Source organism: Leptinotarsa decemlineata, unplaced genomic scaffold, assembly GCF_025532065.1.
Source record: "Leptinotarsa decemlineata unplaced genomic scaffold, Ldec_3_MD MMD2_tig00001064_RagTag_RagTag, whole genome shotgun sequence".
Taxonomy (NCBI): domain Eukaryota; kingdom Metazoa; phylum Arthropoda; class Insecta; order Coleoptera; family Chrysomelidae; genus Leptinotarsa; species Leptinotarsa decemlineata.
In genome coordinates, this window is record NW_027412558.1 from 12599656 (window position 1) to 12624236 (window position 24581).

General features: G+C 35.9%; 1 protein-coding gene across 6 annotated transcripts in view; it reads right to left on the minus strand.

The window, feature by feature from the left end:
• Positions 1 to 24581, minus strand: part of LOC111517921 (pancreatic triacylglycerol lipase) — a 58714-nt gene that overhangs the window by 11812 nt on the left and 22321 nt on the right. For 5 of the 6 annotated variants that reach the window (XM_074175689.1, XM_074175688.1, XM_074175691.1 and 2 more), the window contains 4 exons: positions 21923 to 22196; positions 19004 to 19158; positions 18840 to 18950; positions 6346 to 6498 (listed from right to left, as the gene is read on the minus strand). In XM_074175689.1, the coding sequence (XP_074031790.1) occupies positions 6346 to 6498; positions 18840 to 18950; positions 19004 to 19158; positions 21923 to 22055 (552 nt within the window). In that variant the 5' untranslated portion in view covers positions 22056 to 22196. The remainder of the gene's footprint in view (positions 1 to 6345; positions 6499 to 18839; positions 18951 to 19003; positions 19159 to 21922; positions 22197 to 24581) is intronic. The other variant, XM_074175693.1, reaches the window with a different exon arrangement.

The following is a 24581-nucleotide window of genomic DNA, read 5'->3' on the forward strand; positions in this document are numbered from 1 at the left end:
GTGATACTTCTTTATATGTAGAGTAGGGAGGGTGAGTGTAAGCCTTCAGCACTTAGGCCACATGTGACCCATTGTACATCCTCTCGAGGAATTGTCCTCCTAGGTCATCGTCCATCCTGTCCTTTCCAGAAAGGTGGACAGGTCACTGGGAGACATCTCCTTTATATCGGCAGGTGTAGGCCAAGACTCGCCGAACACACACTCTCTTATTGACGATAACTCCAGGCACTTGCATAGGACATGCCTCACAGTCTCATCTTCCTGCATAAAGGTGTGTCCACTAGGCCCATATTATGGAGGTGTTTCCTTAGCTGACAGTGGCCCATCAGAAATCCTACTGTTAAGCATAGATTTTTCCTGGTCATCGCCAGATATTTCTTTGGTACCAGCTTCTCAGGGTCGCCCAGGGTGATCCTGGCAAGATTGCATCCTTTGATTCCATCCCATATCTTTAGGGATTGAGCATGGATGTAACATTTGGCTAGTTCCGCAATTGTCGAAGTCATCAGGCCGTAGGTGCCACAGGGTCCTGAAATTCTTAGTCCAGCCGCTTTCTTGGCTAAAGAGTCGGCAATGCGATTACCTTTACTCGTGACATTTAACCCACCTCAGGATAATGTTATTATCTACCGAGGCTTTGGCTATATCTTGGTGGCACTCTAGTACTAGCTCTGAGGTAACACGTTGTCTATTCCAGGGTAATGGGGCTTGTCTGCTCTCACTGCAGTCAATGATAGTTATACATTATTTATATTTGTATTGAACTTGTATTTTATATTTACAGTGTTATGAATTCATACAATGCAATTTTTTGTTGTGACAATTCAATGCCTGTTTTGCACATGCATTTTATAATTGCACACGTTTGTTGTTAATGTGTTTCAGTGTTATAAATGTAAACCTGACTATTTATCATATCTATAGATATCTAAAGATGATTCTTTTTAATTGTAAACGACTTTGTCAATGAGAATTACCTTCTTCGGACAATAAAGTATATTTTGATTTGATTTGTCTCTAGTTCTCCTTCATCTCCAATCGATTTGGTCAAACAATTAAAATCGGATGAATCATGTCACTGTAAATTTTTGTAAAATATTTTTACAACTTTTTCGACTTTTGAGGAACGATATGTCTGATTCTTACCCCAACTGTAAGTATAATTTTACTATTCTGCACTACACTATACTGGCCGTTTCTTTTATCATATGGTAACATTATTATATTCTAAACCGTAACAGATACGAAGACGATTAAATGGGAAAAAAAGGTAACTGTCATCGGGAACAATACAATGATCGAAAAAAATGTACGGGGACTCTCGCCCTTCTCGAGTTATAGAGGAAAACCAAAAATGCCGTTTTACGTTTTTTTCGAATGAAATTGTTATTTCGGAGAATATCAAAAAATGAAAAAAAAATGTTATTGTATTCGGAGTGTACTATGACGATGTAATAATATATACTCCACAAAACATTTCATGTCAACATGGCCACCATCAACTTTTTTTTTTTAAATACGGACCTGTCTTTTTCATTACAGATATTGATAAAGTGATAAATTCACAATCCAAGGGTATATCACATTTGATATTTTTATAGCGTTTCATTTGAAATAACCACCATCATCAGTGACAACAATTTATTTTATCATAAACTTTTAGGAAAAATGAAACCAATACGGCAATTCAACCTACATTAAATGCTTGAATTGACGACTTCTTTATTGGATGCACATAAGTTGTCAGTCCAGACAATTTCTGTAGCAATTTTCTAGCATAATAGGTGTAATAATAATACATGCATCTCTTATTTTTTGTTTGAGATGGTCGATATCTGTACTGGGTGTTGAAAAAACTTTGTCCTTTATGTATACCCAGACAAAAAATTTAAAGGAGTAAGATCTGGGGATCGAGCTGACCAATTAATTGGTCGATTATTTCCAGTCCATTTTATTGGGAATATTGCATATAAACGTTTCCTCACTATTACTGCATTATGTCCTGTTGAGAATATTGTATTTCATGGCAGATATTCAGTGGCAATTATCTAAGTAGCCATCGAATTCATTAAACAGAAAATGAAGATATATTTCACTATTCAAATGATCATCGTAAAAGAAAGGGCCAATGATGTTTGTTCCCACAATTCCCATCCAAATATTTATTCCGAACCTTCCTTGGAAATTTGTTTCCCTCTAGTAGATATTTCTGTTAAACCAACCATTGTTGGTGAATTTTGATTCGTCCGTCCATATTATTTTTTTACAAATATTTCCAACTTCCCTATTTCTACGTCTTGTCCACTTCGCAAATCGTACTCTCGTAATCCCTTACATTGAGGTGATGAATTTTGTGTATTCTGTGGCATTTATATTTGTTATTTTTCAAAATAGTTCTGGTAGATTTCACTGGGTGAATTTTTTGTGGTAATATTTGCTTACCCATAACATTTATTTAATTCCTCACATTTCCAGTAACCACACATTTCTTTCTGAGAAATCCACCATAGTCCCTCAAATTTCTTTCTAATCGTCTAAACATTTGGATGTTCGAAATAACTCGGGTATAGCTCAACATACATATTCCTTGCCGAAAGAGGATTTCTATTTGATTTTGCATAACCAACCAGCATATTACTCCTTTCATTAGATATCAACAACGCATTCATTTTTCCTGCCACGGAAACCAAGCGAAGCCTACGCATGTAAGATTGTAAATGAAGTGAGATGCTATTTGATCATACCAAATTTTACAACAATCGAATTTTGACCAGAAAATGATATTTTCGTTACTTCCAGGATTGAGAATAATTATAAAAATATTACGAATTACAATTGATTAGGGAGAAATAAGTGTTGTAAGAAGGATTACGGCAATAAAAAAACTTCCGAAACGAAAAAGTACGAATTTTCATTGTGTTAGGGTACCTACTTGTCGAATTTATTGGGTTGTCTGAATTATATTTTTAAAAAATCCAAAAAAATTACAAAAGAAGTAACGACAGGGCCATAATTAATTTAAAATTGTTGTCACTGATGATGGTAGTTATTTTAAATGAAATGCTATAAAACATCAAATGTGGTATATCCTTGGATTGTGAATTTATTGCTTTATCAATATCTGTAATAAAAAAGATAGGTTCATATTTAAAAAAAAATGATGGTGGCCATGTTGTTTCTCCCGTATAACTCGAGAAGGGCGAGAGTTTCCGTAAATTTACTTGGACCATTGTATTGTTCCCGATTACAGTTACCTTTTTTCCCATTCAATCGTCTTCGTATCTGTTACGGTTTAGAATATATCAATGTTTCCACATGATAAAAGAAACAGTCTGTATATGAATCCTTTAGTATATCAGAAGAACAATTGAAGTTTTTGATTTTTGAGGAGTAATGTAAAAGTCAAACTTCAAATTTGATAGGATTTAATATATCGAAAGATTCCCACCATTTTTTGTATGAAGATGGAGAAGTAGAAATCCAAAACCTTTCTTTCCCAAAAATTATCATCTCCTAATAATATACTTCTTTCTATTCAAGCAAGATTTCTATGGCTGGAATTAAATCAAATGAGCGAATGAATATCATTACGTACCGTCATCGATAACATGATTAGATTTAACTCATTCGTGACATAAAGTCGTGACCTTGGCTAAAAGACAGTAGGTCCCTCGCAGGGAAGAGAAGCCGTCACAACCAGTGCTTGCACTTCCCTACATCATAGGATTATCGGAGAGGATAAGAAGAATTGGTTCCAAGTACAACATCAGAACCTGCTTCAGATCCGGTAACACTATCCGTAGCAGCCTCACGAAAACCAAGCCACCAAATGCGGACTGCGATGCCAAGAATTGCATTTACCGGATACTCTGTGAGTGCGAAAAATCCTATATTGGTGAAACCAAGAGGCCATTGAATGTTCGCATTGCCGAGCACAAGAAATACACACAGCGAGGGGAAACCAGCAAATCAGGAATAGCAGACCATGTTTGGACCCATCAACACAACATCGAGTGGTCTCAAGCTGAGATCTTGCACAAAGAGGAACATTGGTTCAGGAGAAAATTCAAGCAAGCCGCTTACATGTTGTCCAACAACGTATGCAGCCAAGCCAGCGTGAAAATACGCAACATATGGAAACCCATCATCAAGCGAAAAATGGCCAACTCCCGCCAAACGGTCATCTCCCACGGAACCAGTGAAACAGAAAATGAAAAGCGGGGATAAGTGAAAGTACTCGAACGATCTATAAATTGTCATCTCTCGGAGGAATCAGTCCAGTCATCACCCGAAGACGATTGTAGATACTAACAATCGAAACGTCGTGAACTAACGTGACTTGGAATCTCTCAACTTTTTATTATTTTTATTTTCTTTTTTCATTTCTTTATTTTCATTTACTTTTGTTCAATTGTTCTATTTTACTTGTATTTATTTCACTATTATTTCATTTCAGGTTTATTTTGCTTAATATTAATGTTATTTTTAGCTATTCATTTTTAATTCTTCTTTTTTAGTTGTTTCAGGGATTTCAAATCTTTTTATATAGTAGACAATGGAAGTCCGAACTAGTGAAATTCATAAAGTCGTAATTTTATGAATGAATTGGGTGCTTCATGTTGTCGTGTTATCCGGCTTGGTGCTGGCAATGAGAAAGTGTCCTATTCCGAAACGGATGTACGCCAATGAGGATGAGAAGAGTTGTATTCACCTGCTGTGCATATGAGAATCATCGCTGGTAAGTGCTTTGAGCGCTTCACTCATCAGTTTTTATTTCAATTTAGGTAAAAACCTGAATTGATAGTATTCGAAATTGTGTTTGAAGATACCATTAGCTAGATTTCAGTGGACAAGTTCAGAACGAGTCTTTGAGCATCCTTCCTTCGCGAATTTTTTTCTGTTTTGTTTCCAGACGAGGTCATGGAATACACCAACCTTGAGTTAATTTATCACCCATTTGATAAATGAAAAAGAGAACAAGATGAAACATTACTGAATTTAATGTCAATTTTATTCTTTGCTCCGCGCCTACCTATTGACACACTTTCTTGTTTCGTTAACATTATATAAGATCAAGGAGAGCTTATTTGGCAATAAAATAATCGCAAACTGTGAAAATATTTCAATGTTAGTTGACAATATCGCTCATCTATCTGTTAGTGGGTAATAAATTGAATTATATGGTGACACAAATGAAATATCAATTATTCATGAATTTTCCCTGAATTGGATAAGTGGTGTGGTAAGTTGTACTCTTTCAATCCTTCAGAATGTTATATGTCCAGTCTATCGTCTAAACTAGATGTTTTATCACAAATATAATAGTGAGATCTTGAATAAATACTTATGCAATAATATTGAAATTGATATGAGCGGCTCTCAGTTTCCCGACAAAACCACTTCCAACACACCAGCACTATAACACTCTTCTCGATACTTCTGTTACCAATGAAGTCAGCTCATCAGTGAGGCATTTCCAAAGGCGAAAACCCACCAAAAAACACAATATGGTTACTGAATGGTGGTCAACAGCTGATGTGATTCACTATAACTTTCTGCAACCGCGCTTTCGACAATTGGTAGTACTGTCATCATCTGGCACTCCTCAGGAGTGCCAGGAGGAGTGCCAGATGATGACAGTACTACCAACTGTCGAAAGCGCTCGCAGATAATTAATAGACGATATAAAGCTTCAAATCCTTTTTGTGAAATTTAATATTAATATATATATATATATATATATATATATATATATATATATATATATATATTGAGTATTTCAGCTGGTCGTACTGTCATCTTCTAGGCACTCATCAGTTTGATGAGTGATGAGTTCACCATCGCTATTGGAATCACTACACAGGAAAAAGTCTGCGACTATTGGTACTTGTCCAAGGACGCCACATTTTGAACAGATAACAAAAATTTTAAGTAATTATAACTGCACCAATATCGAATTTCAACACTCAAATCACGATCAGTTTCTGAACTGAACATTGACAACAGGACGGCTCGCATTCTATTCGTCACCGTAACATGACTCAAAATTTAATTTTATGACTCTTCGGCCAATTATAAAACTCGGTGAATGTAAATGAACAAATACAGTAAAATCCTCCAAGTGCTCGGAGATCGGTACGAATATGGCGATTTGTTTGATTTCAATAACTGTCAAAAGAATATTTTTGGTGAAGTTTTGAAATTTTATACTGGGATCGCTTTGCCATTCTGTGAAGATGCAACTTTTCACTATGCAACATAAATAGTATAACAGTGAAAAGTCGAGATTTGTTCAGAATCCAAAAATGAAGTTTTCATGAAAATTCTTTTAAATTTAAAACTCACCACCAAATAATTGATCAGGTAGGCAATTTCCAGTCCTACCAATCTAGTGTTTGCAGTGGCTTGTGTGTAGAGGGGTAAACTGCCACCAGCCCAGTCCACCACGATGACATTGACATCCTGGGATTTGAGAAGTTCATCTCTCATATCTCTCACCTAAAAATATAATTGGAACTTTTTATTATTCGATACCGAACTCACTAATAAGAATAGAAGAAACGCAGTCATTTCATTTTCTCTTGCTCAATGAAGAAGTTACTTCTTTCAAATGAATTGAACTAAATTTGATACATTGAGTTTGATCATTCCTGAAGTTCTACATATTATGTTTTGTTTCCTTTCAATTAGAAACAGATATTATAAGAACTTTTGTTTTCAAATGAACTGCCCAATTACTCCACATGTTCGCTCTGGTCTATGGTTGTCGCTTGTGTGTGTGTCAAAACTTAATTCCGATAAACCTCCAATAAACTTTATGTGAACATGTTGAAGCTGCTAGAATAATCTCCTCATTTTCCATTCTTTTTAATAACATGTTTAATTTATTTCAGTGACATCTAGAATCACGAAAGATCCATACTTGCCTTTTCCGTAATATCAATTGAGATAATGTTGTGGATAAAATATTTGGTGATTCACTTGAGAGCAACTCTCTCTTGAAGAAGGAATCGTTCAACGAGGATCGTGCCTGAAAGACACTTTAGTCTTGCCATCGTAGCTAAACCAATAAACGAAGTCGATTCTAGTAACCACTCCTAGTAGTTACCATGGTATTACTGACTTCTCAGTGATGGAGGGTTTTAGTTTCCTGATAACTTTTTTGGCTGCTGGTGAAACACTATCATTTGAAAAGAAGGGATACTGTTGAATTCACAATCTTAAACATCATTCTTTGATGGAACGAATACATAAGGTTGCCATTGCCCGAAGAAGAACTATGCAAGGCCATTTGATTCGTAGAGGAAGAGAATTATATGTTTGTGAAGGCCAAGTCATTCGTCGAACTGATTTAGTTCAACATCGGATCGATACTGGTGATGCCAAACCTATACGTCAACAACCGAGACGACTTCCCTTCGCAAAGCAAGACGTAGCCGAATCCATTGTTAAGGACATGTTGGAGGAATGAGTAATCGAGGAATCAAACAGCCCCTGGTCGTCACCTGTTGTATTGGTGACTAAAAAAGATATATCGACGAGTTTCTGTGTAGACTACAGGAGGCTTAATGATGTCACCAGAAAGGTGACACCCTCTGCCCAGAATAGATGACACCCTGAACATCTTGGCTAACTGCAGATAGTTTTCAGCATTAGACCTGAAAAGCGGATATTGACGGGTGGCAGTTCGCCCCGAGGATAAAGAGAAACCTGCTTTTTCCATCGGCAACGGATTATATCAGTTTGAGTTTATGCCGTTCGGATTATGCAATGCACCCGCAACATTCGAACGCTTGATGGAATTGGTGTTGAGAGGAATCACCTGGAAAACATGCTTGTTCTATCTTGATGACATAGTTACTGGAAAAAGTTTTGACGAATATCTGTCAAACTTGAGGAGTGTTTTCACAAGGCTTCGGAATGCTCATTTGCAGGTCAACCCCAAGAAGTGCTGCCTCTTCCAGGAAAAAGTGAATTTTTTAGGACACAGGAAAAATAATCTTCCTGTTGAAGATGACCCCTTGGTGATTGAAACACGTGTCGAGGTGTTGAAAATAACGGTTTCGTATTGGAATAGAAGTCCAGTAATATTCATTACTACACCAATGGTTTCAAACAGTGCATCATAAACCCACCTGACTATTGGAGAACATCAATTTATGTACTGGGTGTAATGGAAGCACCTACATTTTGCTGGTATATTTCAAAATCACTGTAAGAGAATGAACTCCTGTCTCACAACGAATAGATTTCGTTGGTTCGCAATCGATTCGAGAAATATTGAGGTCTAACAATATTGAGGTCTTCCTTTATCTTTGTAGATAATCATCGATATGTTTGGCCCATAATAATTTTCAGACAAATAGTTCCCAATTTTTGTTGGTACTTCTGAGATTTCTGTATTGTTCCTCATTATGTATGCTTCCAGCATCTGCTGGAAAACATGATGCCAAACTGACAAGGTTTTCTGAAGATCTTGGTAATACCCGACAAAAATATTACGTTTAAAGTGGAACAGTAACGATGAATGACAAAAACCGGAAAAGGAAAGGTTCGTACACGTTATTTATCTATATTTATTGCATATCCTCCGAATAGAAAGGAATACATACTTATAAATCTCCGATGTCCCACATATATCGTTGATCTGAAAGTACTTCCATTATTATCTACCCACAATTCTCATTCTTAACACGGAAGAAAACTTATCTTGATTGTAGAGTAATAACTTGACGCACTGGCATGGATTCGTTATTGTAGGTCATGAAGATAAACAATTTGTAATAATGAAAGGCGTAAATAACTGAATATTAAAAGTTTCGATTGAATTGAGTAGCAAATATTTTTAAGAGGAATCAGTTTTTTTGGAAAAAGCTTTTTGGCTTTCTACTTTTCCATCATTCAACAAAAAATGTGGGAACTTGCAAAGAAAGGATAAGTGGAAAGCTGAATAGTTTTTTTTCTGGAAAGAGGTTTCAACTTCTAGAACTTAACTGGAACTGAAATAAATATTCAGACGGATTAGTGAAAAGTGGATATTCATCAATATTTGAAACAATGAATATATTTTTTACGTGTATTTTGATCCATTTTCATGTGAGGAATAAAATATTATCTTTGCAAAGTGGACTGTTGTTCATTGTTTAGTTCTCGCTCTCTGTCTCTCTCTCTCTCTCTCTCTCTCTATATATATATATATATATATATATATATATATATATATATATATATATATATATAAATAAATAAACTATAACTAATTTTTCCTTTATTTTCAGTATTTTACTATCAATGTAAATTACAAAAAATATTTGAAGTTCTATAACTTCTATTTGATTAGTTACATTACTGGACTGGGCTGGTTGCCTATGAACAAACGACGTATTTTGCATTGCTGTGTATTATATCACAAAATTTTACTCACAAAACAACCTTCATATCTATATTCAAAAATTCAGAGGCGTTCTGAAGCTCACAATGTTAATATCCGGTTTCGACAGAAATTATCTGTACCCAAGCACAACACTTCACTTCACCGATCTTGCTTCTCCTATGGCATCGCTAAACTCTACAATTGTATTCCCGATGATTTCAAAAACTTGTCAATCTTCAACTTTAAGAAAAAGGGTAAAAGTCTTTTGTTGGATGGTACTTTAGCAATAGACTTCTGATACATTGATGAACTTATGCGACATTCATTGCACTTTGTGACATAATTATTATTTTTATTTATATTTATGTGTATATTCTTTTTCAGTTGTACTATGTTTATGAGAAGGTATATTCTTTTTTCTTCTGGAGGGACCAGTTTTTGTCACTGGTCCCTTGACGTGGTTGCGTGGAAGAGCGCTATTCTATCTTTCTCAGAAGATAGAAGAGCGAACGATGCCATTTGCTACATAACATCAATCAACCTTGTTCTTTGTAACTGCTTTTTGTGTAGCAATAAAAACATTTATTATTATAATTATTATTATTATTATCTGCGAGCGCTTTCCACAGCTGGTCGTGCTGTCATCCTCTAGGCACTATTCTGTGTGTGGCTTCCATGTAAGCAATAGCGATTCATGCATATACTGCGAGGAAGGTGACACCGTCGTACATACATTCTTCACCTGTATGAGATGGGATCAAAAAAGACAAGAAGTGGAAACGGTCACAGGTCAACTAACTCCAGACAACATAATAAACAAGATGCTGGAGGATGCAGAAATTTGGACTAAGATAAGCTCCCTGGCCAAATACATAATTGACACGAAGGAGAGAGACATCAGGGTGAAAGAAAATAGACAGCGATGAGGAAAAAAAAACTAAAAACAATAAGCATTCTCTTTCTGAAGTAATGCCCCAAAGCAGTTCCAGAAAGAGCCACTTGAATGCTGAAGAGGGGTTTTAGTGGGTAGGCTGTGACAGAGTCATGGAGTCCCACACTTCGAGCAGGAGCGTTCCCCTCAGGAAAAAAAACTATTCTTTGTGTTGAAACTTCTCTTGTTTGATATATTGAATATTAGGTCTTGTTGTGTTTTGATTTGTACTTGTTCTTCGATAAGTATTTTTGACTGTTAAATTTATGGATGTTTAAGTTTTCCCAAATGTCCATGCGGTTTCCCTTATTGACTTGTTTTATGAGTTTTATGTTCTCTGGTGGGGGAAAGTTATGTTTGTTTTGTATGGCGTGTGTTGCGAGGTTTGATTTATATACTATTGGGTTTATGTATGCCTTTTTGTTCATCGTACCTTTGGATCAGTTTTTTCTTGGTTTGGCCGATATAGAATTTGTTGGCAGTCCGAGCATTGTATACTGTATATCCCGTTTTGGTTTTTGTCTTCTTCTTTTTCATAACTGTTTTTTTTTTGTGTTATTTTCGTGTATGACTTGTATGTGATGTTGATGTTCAATGGCTTGAAGATGTTTGTTAGTTTTTTGGTTTGATGTCCTACGTACGTAAATGTTATCCATCGTTGTGTTGTTTTGTCTGTTGGGTTGGCTTGATCCTTGTTCTGTATTTTTTGTTTGATTCTCTTTTCTAATTTATCTATTGTGTTTTGAGTGTATCCGTTTTCGTTCGCTATTTGGTATATGATGTTCCGTTCTTTGTTCCGGGCTTCCTTGCTGAGTGGTATCCTTAACATTCTATATATGAATGCGTTATAAGCAGCCATTTTTTGTGATGGTGGATGGTTTGAACTTGCGGGTATGGTGGAGCTTGTTTGTGTAGGTTTCCTGGTAGTTAACTTTCGAGTTGTTTTCTTCCTCAATGCCGGAAAATAGTTTTTGATTTATTTCGTTAATTTCTTTTGTTATTTGATATATTCTTATTCCATTGTTTTGTGATATGTACATTCCATCATCAACGTATCTGAACCATTCATCTCTTTCATCATGTGTTTTTATTATTGTTATGATTTTCTCATCTATGGTTTGCAGGTATATTTCGGATATAATGCTAGATAGTGGGGATCCCATCGCTAGTCCATCTGTTTGTTTATACATTTTTCCTTCAGATTCGAAATAATTTTGATAGAGTATTGTATTCAGACTGTGTTCCATTTGGTTAATGTAGGTTTTGTCTATGTTTTGGTGACTAGACTGAATAATCCAATAACTTTATTTCACTTCAAATACAACAAAAACTTCAACAATGTCTATGCCCATCGCCTTACAAAGTCGCTTTGCGTACCGCACTGTAACTTCCACTTGACTGTGTAGATATGCTCGTGGTTAGCGTGTATGTATCGTAATCGAATGCGGCAGAATATTTTTCGAAATTCCATCGAAGTCGGTAGCATTATTCTCGCTACATCTACAGCGGCAGCGAACATCGTACACTCGCGCATTCTCAGTTACATCGCAATTGGTTTATAGCTACCAGTGGCGTCCGGCGTTATTTTCTTTAAGACATGATTCACAACACTATGATATGTGTGACATTTTCAAAATAAGTTACGAAACAACTTTACGGTGAGTAATTTCACTAACTTTTTTATTTTTTCTTATATCATGGAAACGACAACAGCTACGATTATTGTGGGAAGTTTGTTATAAAAACTCAATATAACAGAACCCCGAGATTTTAATCAAATTCGAAACCTTGGCAATATGCGATTGTTTTTCGAAGAATGATTGATCTTGTTACCCAATCAATCTTTTTGAAAATCACAATTATTACCATCTCAAGACTAGTTAACTTATTTAAATTAAGTCCAGAAAAATACCCAATGAAGTATTTGTACAAACTGATACAATAAACGGAATTTTTGGATAAATCAATAGAATGTATTTGTTAATATGTAACCAACTCATATATTATCGTGTTTCAAAGTATTCATTATTTCCTGAAATTCCATTCTTTGGTAGGGATTCAAAGAGAACAAAAACTAATCACACTATTCCGTGACATCGAATTTAAATCAATAGTGATGGGCTTCAATGTTAATGTTTAACGACTTTTTATGAATAAATTACCTGCGTTGGTGTTGAAAAGCTATTAATGGTGATAATTTGTTGTAATTCTCTATGAGAGCCAACAATACATAATAGGCAAGTCTATTTGCTAGTTATTTGTATGTTTTATAAATTACTGATTGTTGTTTTGTCTTCATTTGAAATACACTATAAGGTTTATGACTTTATTGCTCCATTAAATATAACTTGTAAAATAATGTCACTCATCAATAGTTTATTTTTATGCTAACTGACTGAATGAATGATTTAACAACTGTCTTGAAACTTTCTTGAACAATCTTCTAATTTTTCGTGAGAATTTTCGGGAAAATCTGTTAAACAAAAATCTGGGGTCTTACCTTTTAACGTGTGATTCCTAACACGTTATAAAAGGACATTCTATTTTCCATTATATGAATAGGGACAAAAGTAATAACACAGGCTAGAAACATCATGAAATAACTTGAAATTTTATTTCTTATTTCTGATTTTAACGCATTTACCTTGGTTATTTTATTTTATTTCCTATTTCATTTTTATTGTTTGCATATAATTGACATTCAACCTATTCTCTAATCCATTATCAATTCATTTTCATTTTGAGTCCCAAAAATTAGTTTTCATTACAAATTGATCTGTTTTAATGTATTTAAAATCTGTTTTTCCGTTAACCAGCTGTTTATTTAATTGTAAGTCCAATCCTGTTATATTCACCAAGAAACATTGACAACCATTATCAAACGAACAATAAAGAACGTTCCCTGCAAGTGGCCGTCGATGGATATCTCTCAAATACTTTCACCATCAACGCTGGTGTTTCCCAGGGATCCATATTGTATCTATCTCTCTTTTTATTGTATATCAACGACTTATTCGATAAAACCAAGAACCCAATGTATTGCTTTTCTGACAACAGCACACTTGTCTCGTCATTACATTTGGATTCCAGGACATCGGCTGCGGATGTACATCTTCACCGGCAGCAGCAGGTTTCATATCTTAATGCGGATCTAGAACTAATTTCGAATTGGAGTGAAAATGACCAGCCTCAATTCAATTCTGGTTCGATAAGTTTGTTGGAGGTTAAAATGGACACCAATATGTCTTGGCACAATCATGTCGCTGGAATTGCAAAGGCTGCTTCTGAAAAGCTTGGAACACTGTTCCGAACCAGAAAACTATATACACCTCAGCAACTTTTGATGCTTTATGAAGCTATTATCAGACTTTGTTTGGAGTATTGTTTCCATATATGGAGCTCTGCCCCCAAACATACCCTGAAGCTGCTGGAACATCGAAGAAAGGTTGGAGATTTGTCTCTCTTCTATAGATACTTTCACGGCAAGTGTTCAAGTGACTTGGCACATCTGATTCCACTAAGAGCGGTACATATCAGAAGTACGTAAAGGACTATGACTGTTCTTCGTTTCGAGGTTCAACTCGAACTTCACTGTTTAAGAAATCTTCCATTCAAAGAACGGCGTTTATGTGGAATAAACTCCCTGAGAACGTTTTTCTGAATGAATTTAATCTACAACGATTCAAATCCAATGCGAATCACTACTCTTGCACAGGCACCGCTCCAAGAGCGCCCTAAAGATTTTCTTGTAGTGCATGTGTTTTGTCCTAAAAAAAAAACACTTCGACAAATTGGTTAAGACTTTCGAAGCCGAGGTTTTCAGTGTCACTATTTTTCAGGTTCGAAGCCCGTGAATTTTTGGTATTTCTTCCTGACGTTTCATTGGTGCGACTGGCTAGTTGCTTCAGAAATTTATCTATTCGTTTCGCCAGCTTCTGGCGAGACAAATATCGTCAGAAAAGAGGAGGAAAAACGGATAAAATATCAGGATTTTCTCTTCGAACTCCGCAGACTCTATCCAGATCATACTGTCAAGATGATTGTTCTGATTATTGGAGTCCTTGGTGGAATGATGCCCTCTCTACTCTCGAATCTTGGCTCACTGCGCTTGCTCAGGGCACATGATTCTCAGACCCAATGATCACTTACCCCACGGTGTGGGGAGTGGTCATTGGTTGATAATGCTGGCGCGCCATTCTGAATGTATCGGGGCTTTGGGGGATAGGACCTGACCAGCGCACAGTACGGTGGAAAAAAAATAATAATAATAATACATCACAAGAGGTAACAGCAGTGAAAAACTCTCTCCGCGGCAAGTATCAGCACAAACTTTGACAGATCTGGTCATTGGAACTGTCGGGGAAGAACAAAGTTGCTGCAACAAATATGTTTGTCGTTCCAATCTTACTCTACTCGTTAGGAGTTGTGAAGTGGACTCGGGAGGAGCTGTATCAACTCGACGTAAAGACCCGAAAAATGATGCATCTCTATAGGAGTTTGCATCCCAAATCGTCCGTCCCACAGTTGTACTTCCCCCGACAACAGGGGGACCGTAGACTTTTGAGTTTGGAGTGTCTACATGAAAGAATGGTACTGGATATTGCCTGTAAAGTCGTCAGGAGTTCGGATCCCCTTCTCTGCATGGTCCGTGACCATGAGAAAGCAGGAATTGGAGCATTTCTCTTCAAGGCAGCTGCCCGAGCAGCTGATGAACTCGGTGAACTCAACGAGTTGACCACAACCCTGTCACCGAGTTGGAACCCGTTCAGCAACAAGCTAATATAAAAGCCGCAGTGACCACCTCACTTCTGCGGAAACAGAAGGATAAGCCAATGCATGGGATCTTCTTCAATAACATTGAAGACCTTGGCTTGTCAAAGCGCCTGACTTTCGCTTTCCTCAGGTCGAGTGGGCTGAAGTCGGAAACTGAGGGGTTCATCATGGCTTGCCAGGATGGTGTCTTCAACACCTTAGTCTACAGCAGTCGCGTGATGGGTAAAGAGGTTCCTGACACAAGGTGCAGGGCCTGCCGCGAGGCGCCCGAGACCCTAATGCACTTGCTATTAGCATGTCCAGCATATTCGGTCTCGGCCTATATCCATCGACATAACGTGGCCCTAAGAGTGCTATATTACCATCTACGGAACTCTTACGGTATTGACGAGACACCGGTGTTGCCCTACGCTCCGGGGGATATTGAATCCGTTGTGGTAAACGAGAAGTGCCGAATTTATTGGAACTATTCGTTCCCCACCCTGAGGCTCATACAAGCTAATACGCCTGATGTAGTCCTTCTCGACCACCAGAACAAAACGATATTTGTCACGGAGTTTTCAGCTCCTGGCGAGACAAAAATCTTCCGAAAAGAGAAGGAAAAACGGATGAAATATCAAGAGACCACTCTATCAAGATGGTTGTTCTGATTATTGGAGTCCTTGGTGGAATGATGCCCTCTCTACTTTCGAATCTTAAAATCATACCGGATTGCCGCTCTAGGCAGAAATCTTAGCCACACAGATGCAGAAGGCTGTCATTCTTGGCTCACTGCGCTTGCTCAGGGCACAATATTCTCGGACCCAATGATCACTTACCCCACGGTGTGGGGAGTGATCATTGGTTGATAATGATGGCGCGCCCTCCCGAATGTATCGGGGCTTCGGGGGATAGGGCCTGACCAGCGCACACTATATTAAAAAAATAATACTCGTCTTTATTATTTTTGAAAATAAAGGGCAAAATTCACTTCAGTTCCTGAATAAATCCAACAACTGAACTGTTCTTCCACCTTGAGTTAGTATCTTTGATGGCTTGATATTACGGCTACGAAACGCGTATTTATGTTGACTCCCCAGGTAGTTTGGTGAGCTAATACTTATACCTGCCTTAGGTAAATTTCATAAACCGTGTTTATATTGATTCTGGTAGTCTGGTGTGATAAAATCTGCACCTGGATTAGGTAAATTGTCAATAACATCCGTTAAACTTCTTCCACTTGCCTTCATACTGTTTGCTGTTCTTGAACAGGTTCACAGCTTCTACTTTTCTGTTGAAAGTATCCATATATTTGTGGATTTCTATTGCCTCCCGTACCAGTTGGTTATGGTACCCCTAGTCGGGTGCCATGAGTTTCTTGTTTTTAATCAGAACCCTGTGGTTTCCTTCACTGAGTGGGTGTTCTGCCACAGCCGACTTTCCATTTAGCCTAGTCTGTTCAGTTTTCTTTATGCTTCTTCAATGTTGTTCTCATGGATCTTTTGGTGGTTCCGATGTATACTTTCCCACAAGTGCACGGTATGCGATAAACCCCGTCTGCTGATAATGGGTCCCTTTTGTCTTTAGCTAGCCTTAGGCTTTGCTGTATCTTGTGGGTTTGAAAACCGTTTCAATGTTGTCTTTTTCCAAGTGTTATCCAATTCAGTCCTTGACCCTAGGGATATATAGATACGCGCGTGCAACCATCTGAACCTTCTCCTCGTTTTGAGCTGTAGAACTCTTCAGTGTCATGGCTTTGCTGATCTCGGTTACACTGTATCCATTCGATCTTAAGGTCACTTGAACATGTTCCAGTTCTTCTTCTAGATACACTGGTCCACATATTTTTCTAGCCCGTTCCGTTAGAGTAAAGATAACGCCTCACTTTTGACTAGAATGGAGTTTCGATAGTGCGTGCCGGTACCCATCTGGGACCCATTATTAGCAGCAGGGGGTTATCGCATACCGATAGCAAACAGCATGACAGCAGGTAGAAAAAGGTCAACGGATGTTTTTGACTATTTACCTAATCCTATTTACCTAAGCAAGGTACAGGTAAGCATTAGCTCACCAAACTACCTGTGGAGTTAACATAAATATGGGTTAAGGAGATATTAACTCAAGATGTATAAACCTCTGAGAAAAGCTAGCTACTCGCGCCAGCGAAACGTCAGGAAAACATTCCAAAAATTCACGGTCTTCAAATCTGAAAAATTATGACACTGAAATAAACACTTCATTACTGATATTTCTGTATTTTTTCTATTGCGTATTTCAAAATAACAAAATATACAGGAAAACCCATTTCGGACTAAGCTAGAATTACCAAAAATTATGATTGATATTGATTTTCTCATCGTATATACATGATAAATTGGAAAAAAAGCTCTGCAGAGCGTTATTTTAATGTTTAGGGACTTTTGCCGTGAAATAATATTGTAGCCTACAAATATCATTTTAACTGAATAATTTAAAGGATTTTTGGAGAGGCCGGCTACACATGAGAATAATATTGAAAAAAGTTGTCCCACACCCATAAACCACAACCTCTCGACGGGCGTTTCGGTAACCAAGTGTTGCATCATCACGAAGACTTAGTCGTGTCTTGATGATGCCGTCAAAAGACTGTGCTGTGGTGTGGGGAAAATGTTTTTGACAGAATTATTTCACGCCAATTATACCTATCAAGATATGAATAACAAAATGTTGCCCGCGGCTTCTTAGCGTAGCCGTGATAGATCATTTTAAACAAAAAGTGACAATATTTTTTCATCAACGCAAAACTTCACGTTTAATTCAATATAATATTTGAACCCCTATTTTTCCTCATTGGCGTTGAAAATTCCTGGTTCCCTTTTTTGATGCCTAGTTACGCTATACCAAAAACCTACCTGCATATTTCAAGATTCTAGGTTCAGTAACTTCGGCTGCACGTTAATATTATAAGAGCGGGAAACGGCTAGAAATGAATATTCTTACTTTAAAAACAGTAACTGAAAAAATATGCCAAGTGTACTAAGTAATGAATAGCTTCGAGAATTGTATAATGTGACCTATAAAGAAATTCGCAAAACTAACAGAACCGTCAACGACGTCTGCCCTCGCGCATCTGCCCGCGTTCGGGTTGCGTTCTCGGCGATGGCGCTTCATTGCTTAGACCGCTCCTTTACCCCCGCGCATCGTCCCCTATTGTCTTATAGTAGACGCAAGTCGAAATGACTTACTGCGTTGCGTCAAGTTATTCTTATCATGATAGTTTATTGTTATTAAATACTTAAAACGACAATTGCATCAATTTTTATAAGAATTTGACAGATATTCTGAAATACAGTACAATTTAATTGCATGTATAGCTCAGTATTTTGCACATAGTGGCTGCCATATAAGAGGTTTGATATCGCAAACTTTTATTCAGAACTATTCAAGATTAACAATCTTACGGTACATTATCTGCATGAACTCCAACGGTATAGGCAGCGCACGCCAGGATAGCTCTCAGGGAACAATAATTTTTCCGACGGACTTAATACTTATCATTATATTATGACCAAAATTAAACAAAACCATTGTAAATTGTATTAGCCTATATGTTATTCTGATGTATAAGGTGTACTTATGTAAAATTTCATCTACATCCGTTCAGTCGTTTAGGCGTGAAAGCCACAGACATACATACATACATGCATCCTCACAAACTTTCACATTTATATAGTTTAGATATAGATAATTTGCCTTCAGTTTAGTTTTGAATCCTACATTAGAAAAAAAATTAAGAAAACTTACCCAGTTCGATAAAGGCGTGTCAATGAAACCGTGAATGATGAATTTGGTTTTCTTCTTAATATCTAAATTCGATTTTTCGATCGACTGATTGTTAGCCCGAATAAGTTGGCCCTGGAACAAATGAAAGTTGATTCATACGTCTGGTCGAATTTTGATGCACTTACATCACTCGGGTTCAATCGCGTATAAAGTATAAATCTAGTATTTATCACAGCTCGAGGCAAGGGAAACACATTGAATGGTCTCAGAATTAGGTGATACCAAGTCCTAGTAATATTGAGACATCCCAGTTCATCGTAGCATCTGGTTTCATTTTCAACTGAAACAAATATTTGTCAAAAACAACCCACATTATAAAAATGACACAACAATTAAAATATTCGAATTTCGGGAACAAATATGGTCACTAAAATATGAAGTGAATGTATATGTAGGTTACAATCGAAATATCGACCCAGATTTTTTGTACTCTCTCTGATCATTTATGATTTTATATGGTTTTCGGTTGGTGAATTCTGTTAATTATCTGAAATACTCAGTTCTGTGAAAGTAACAAACAAACAAAACAATAACAAGATTTGGATCAGTAAAAAATTGAAGGTAACTTGTCATGGATTTTAAATTATTTTGCTCGTCAGTAACCCAATAACACAATACCATTTATTCTCAAGGAAAATTAAATAAAAATAGTGTGAACAATATTGAAAAAGAAAACTGTTCGATGTAAGATGCTGACACATCGATTTTATGATGGTGATGATAATAACGACAGAGTGAAACTTGAACCACCATACTTGAATGCTTATTATTATTATTGATTCATGTCCCATTCACTATTTCACAAACCAGTACTTTGAGACTTCCAATTCAATCATATATCATTCTCAAATGTTTTTTCTGATCTGGAACAGTGAATTTTATTCGTTGAAATGAAAAATTCATGTCATGTTCGCCAAAAAATTAAATAACGACTTTCTATATAAAATCACTTTTGAGGTGAAATTGAGTATTCAAATTAATGAGCTATTATACACTTTCTACAAAACGGAATAGTCCCATTTCAAATAAACGAATCAACATTTTTCAAAAATTTTCAATGATAAATTCAGTCCAAAATTTTCAGAAATGAGAAGTAAGAATTGTGTGGTCATTTCGGAACTCATTTTAACGGCATCAAACTCAATCTGAAGCTGGACGATTGAGGAACGACTCTCTATCAATTCTAGAAAAATGGTACTGGTACCATTTGATAAGAGGCGAAAGTATTCACTCAAATCCTCAACTCCAAATGGAACATAGCTTACCCTTTTCATAAAAGAGAAATACTCGAGATAACCCATTCAACACCTCATGTGGATACAAAAAGTAGAAAAACCATGAGTGAGAGCAAAAATTCGTTATTGTAGGAGTGATGCTGATTTCAGCAGACCGAAAACCTGAAAACCAGGTATAAACATGTAGATTATGGATATTATTTCACTCGAATTCATCGAAATTCAGAGATGTAGTGTAATAATTTCGAGGAGAAATTTGAAATGACCATAACTAACTGCACCATTGAAGGTTATATTGATAGGCACAAGATTGTTGTTGTGGAACTGACTGTACATTCAGGCTCTTCAATTCCCTTCGCAGCACCTCCACCATCTTTCAGAGAGACTTGCAAAACGGCCCTGGAACAAGTAACAAGAAGAAACGAAGTAATTTTGATGCAGGTGCCAAGTCATGAGATAATTAAAGGAAATGTGGAAACTGACGTACTCGCAAAGGAATAGGAAGTTGAGGAATTGAGTGCCAGGACAGAGACTGAAAAAAACCTATGAAGGAACTAACGCCAAAGTACACCGGATAAGTAGATTTCGACAAAAAAGACTTGAGATTGGGGAAACGAATTTCTTATAGGACACCTTTTTTAAATGACTAGTTAATTTAGGAATAGTTGTCGATACTTTGGCTACGTGGCCAAAGCTGTAGAACTTTTTTTTTTGTGAAATACAATCTATGGTCTACGGAAGATTCATATTTTTTGAAGAGATAAAATGCTCTGTGATATTAAGAAATTGCCTCCTCTGGAAAAATGATCAACTTCGTCCAAAATATCATTCTCCAAGGCTCAAATACTTTAAGGTTATGTACAAACCATCTAATTACTGAGATGGTATATGGCCTTCTAATTCATTTCAATAATGTACTTTAAGTAATGAGATATTACGTTACATATTCGAAACAGCAGGTTATTGTGTGGTTTTTATGAGTAATAATGAATATTTCTTTGGTAGATACGCTATAAGTTCAAGAATAATTTTGAGAAATTTTATGACGCAGGTATCTCCCCACGGCAATATGAAATCATTCTTATTTTATTTCAAACTGAAAAATAAAAAAAAAGAAGTAAAAGATCTTATAACTTTGTACTATTGGTCTGTATAGATGATATAAATTATGAAATCGTTGATTAATGATCAAATGTCCATTTGGAAACATTCATTCAACAGTTTAGTAATTTGAATTTTTTTGTCAATTTCATGATGGAAATAATTCATCTCCAATTTTTAAATCGAACTTTTTTAATCATTATTATTTATCGTCTTTCAGGTGTTGGTTTTCCTTTTTGACACGTCTATTTATAGCAAAATCGATATTTCCATTGCAATAAAATAACAAAGCACTATCGCATATAATGAATGGGACTTCCAAAAGGGACTTCCGAACTTTGACAATTGATAACGGCCATCTTGTTGAAGCTGCATTTGTCAAATTAGTTGCCATTTATTCAGTATGTTTTGTCAAATCACCATCGACTGATATATCATTCAACAACAAGTGCTAATAATAAAATTATTCTATCAGAATGGGTGTTCTGTTCGGGCAACGTACCGCGCGCTTCGCCCATTTTATTAATAATTGATGACAATAGTTATAGAACACATTCATCAAAAATCACCTATATAACTGAAGTAGAAAATTGATGAATCAATGCATGTACGTGTTTAAAATGACTTTTTATTGAATAGGTGAGAAGTGGGTCCAAAACGTAACCATGCGGTACACAGACTCTTTTGGACTAATAATAATTCACTTACATGGCAACCAAGGCAAATTGACATCTATCCTATCCGACCTGCCCCAATTGAAATTGTCCAAAATACCCGCACTGGCGATTCCCGAAAGGAACAAAATACCACTAGCCAAACGCACTTGCATCAGTCCCATCATCCTTTTTCTAGGACAACGTTTTTCAAAGAGTTCATGCACATAGAAGACGTTATTGTTTCACCACTCGCTGTTTACTATACAGTGCACAGAAATCGCTTGTGTAACTTCTCTTCAATTATTGGTTTCGATATGGCGGGTGGTCTGAAAAAGGAAAAAATGTCGTTAGAAGTCTGATTAGGTAAGCCATGAAGTACAAGGTGATCTCGTGAAAATGTTGAATGTATGAAGAATTATTAGCTCAAACACGTTTTTGTGGTATTCAGTTCAGTGATGTTGAACAAAAGTACATATTACTCTAAAATTTGCAATAAAGAAGAGCGTATCGGAGTTTTCTCAAACATTTTTCATGAAAGGTAATCTAAGAAACGCTCTATGCGTATTTTGACGATATTTTGAGACATCGAGCAATGTTGATTTTTTGAAGCATTAAAATATGCCATGTACATATTAAAAGTCTCACTATCAAATGTGACCCAAACTGTCTCTTTATGGCTCCAATATATCTGTAGCCTTTGTTTCAGAATGAAGGCTTCGATATGATAGAAACAAATAGTGACAATTGCGGCACTGTTTATTAACGGATGGGTGATTATGTTGCAGCAGTAGAGACAGGCCGCAATGGGTTAGTCAGAGAAATCGATCACTATGTGAATGAAGCTATCACTTGATCTGGAGATCGATTCTTGAAAGATAAGATATTCTTGGCCGTGCAATTGCACTTTAGTACGTATCACCTTGTTAATCCTGAGTTCGTATAAATTGATACTTTTGAAGGTTGTCGTTTGTAGGGACGACAGCTCTTTTTTTTAAATTTGACCTGTCTTCAAATGAGCTTAGAAAAATTGTCAAAAACTGAATATACCCCAGTCACCTCCGACCAGGAGTTATGCTGATGGTGCCAAAATGATTCAGTGAAGCAGTTGAGTAAAGTTATTGAACTATAAATGTACCTACTACATGATGTCTGTCATATATTCAAAAGAACCCAAATATATAACAAAAATATGGTAGTAAAAATGAAAAATTGATTTTTATTGATGAGTTATTGATGCCCGGGTTATTCTTCCGAAAAAAAATTAGTATGAGTGGTAAAACTGATTATTATTGAGAAATCAAGTGAATTCTTGTTGGATAGTAAATGAACGTTGCTGGTAATTTTGATCGTACACATTATGTGACGGAATAACTGACATTTATGTACTTGTGATGCACTATTTGAAACCTTTGCTGCAGAAATGAATATTACTGGAGTGTAATCCCAACAGTAAACCATTATTTTCAACACCTCTACACGTGTTTCAATCATCTTCAAAAGAAAAATCTATCTTTCTCTGATGACAAGATGATGACTTGTTGATTGAAACGCGTGTCGAGGTGTTGAAAATAACGGTTTGATGTTGGGATTGAACTCCAGTAATATTCATTAACATTTTTGTGTAAATACCGTAATTTCGGGAATACGGTATGTTGAAAATATACAATCATACTTTACAATTTGAATTATGTATTCTAGTTGTTGATAGTTAGTATCGTTTTGACTAAAATGGTTTTTACTGATAGATACCAATAAATGATAGTATCGGGACATGACTAAAATTACTTCCTACAGCTATGTTGAGCTATAATAGTTCCCTACAAGGAACATGATTTACATATTCGATTTCCCAGACCAACTTCCAGTATTGCTCAATATGCCACAGAGAATGGCCACAAAATAAGTGAGGAATGCTTGGAATTGTTGAGACTGGTACTTGACAAGTTTTCAGAAATGGGCACAGTTTACAGATAGGTAAAAGGTAGTTAAAGCTAAAATTGTTGATGAATTAATAATGAACAAAAAAGACTTGAAGCAGTATTGTCATATCTGCAATAGTTAATTTAAAAAACAAAAAATCGAATGAAAAAGACAAGTTTCAAGGCATAATAATATTAAAAGCTATATAAAAAAAATTAAAAAAATAACATACATGGCTATTTTTATTACATAATTAAGAATTTAAAAAAAAGAAATGGAAAAAAATAATTTATTTATAACAAATTGTTTTTGGAATAAATAAATAAAAAACTAAAACAAAAATTTTTTCAATCTTAAAGAACAATAAAATTCATTATTGAAAACAATTGTTCCCTAATTTCAATATTTGGTCGCAAAAACAATTGTTAATAAATAAATGCATTTTTTAGCAAACAGATAATTTTTTTAAGAAAGCTTTTTATCTCCAAAAATCATAATTTTCATAAATGAGTATATATATAATAAAATAATAATAAAAATAATAAGTGTATATAATAAAAAATTAGATTTACTTACAAACAATGTATTTGTTTACAACAATTTTTTGAACAATAACAGTAAAAATATTTGTAAGTAGCTTTTGCATGAGTCATCGAAACACGATTTGGGAAAAATATATTTACTTTTTTAAATTTTTAATTCTCAATTGTTAATAAAAAAGTGGAAAATCAAAATTTTGTGATTTTTCAACGGCGATATATTTATTGGCCTATTGAGAATAACTTCACAAA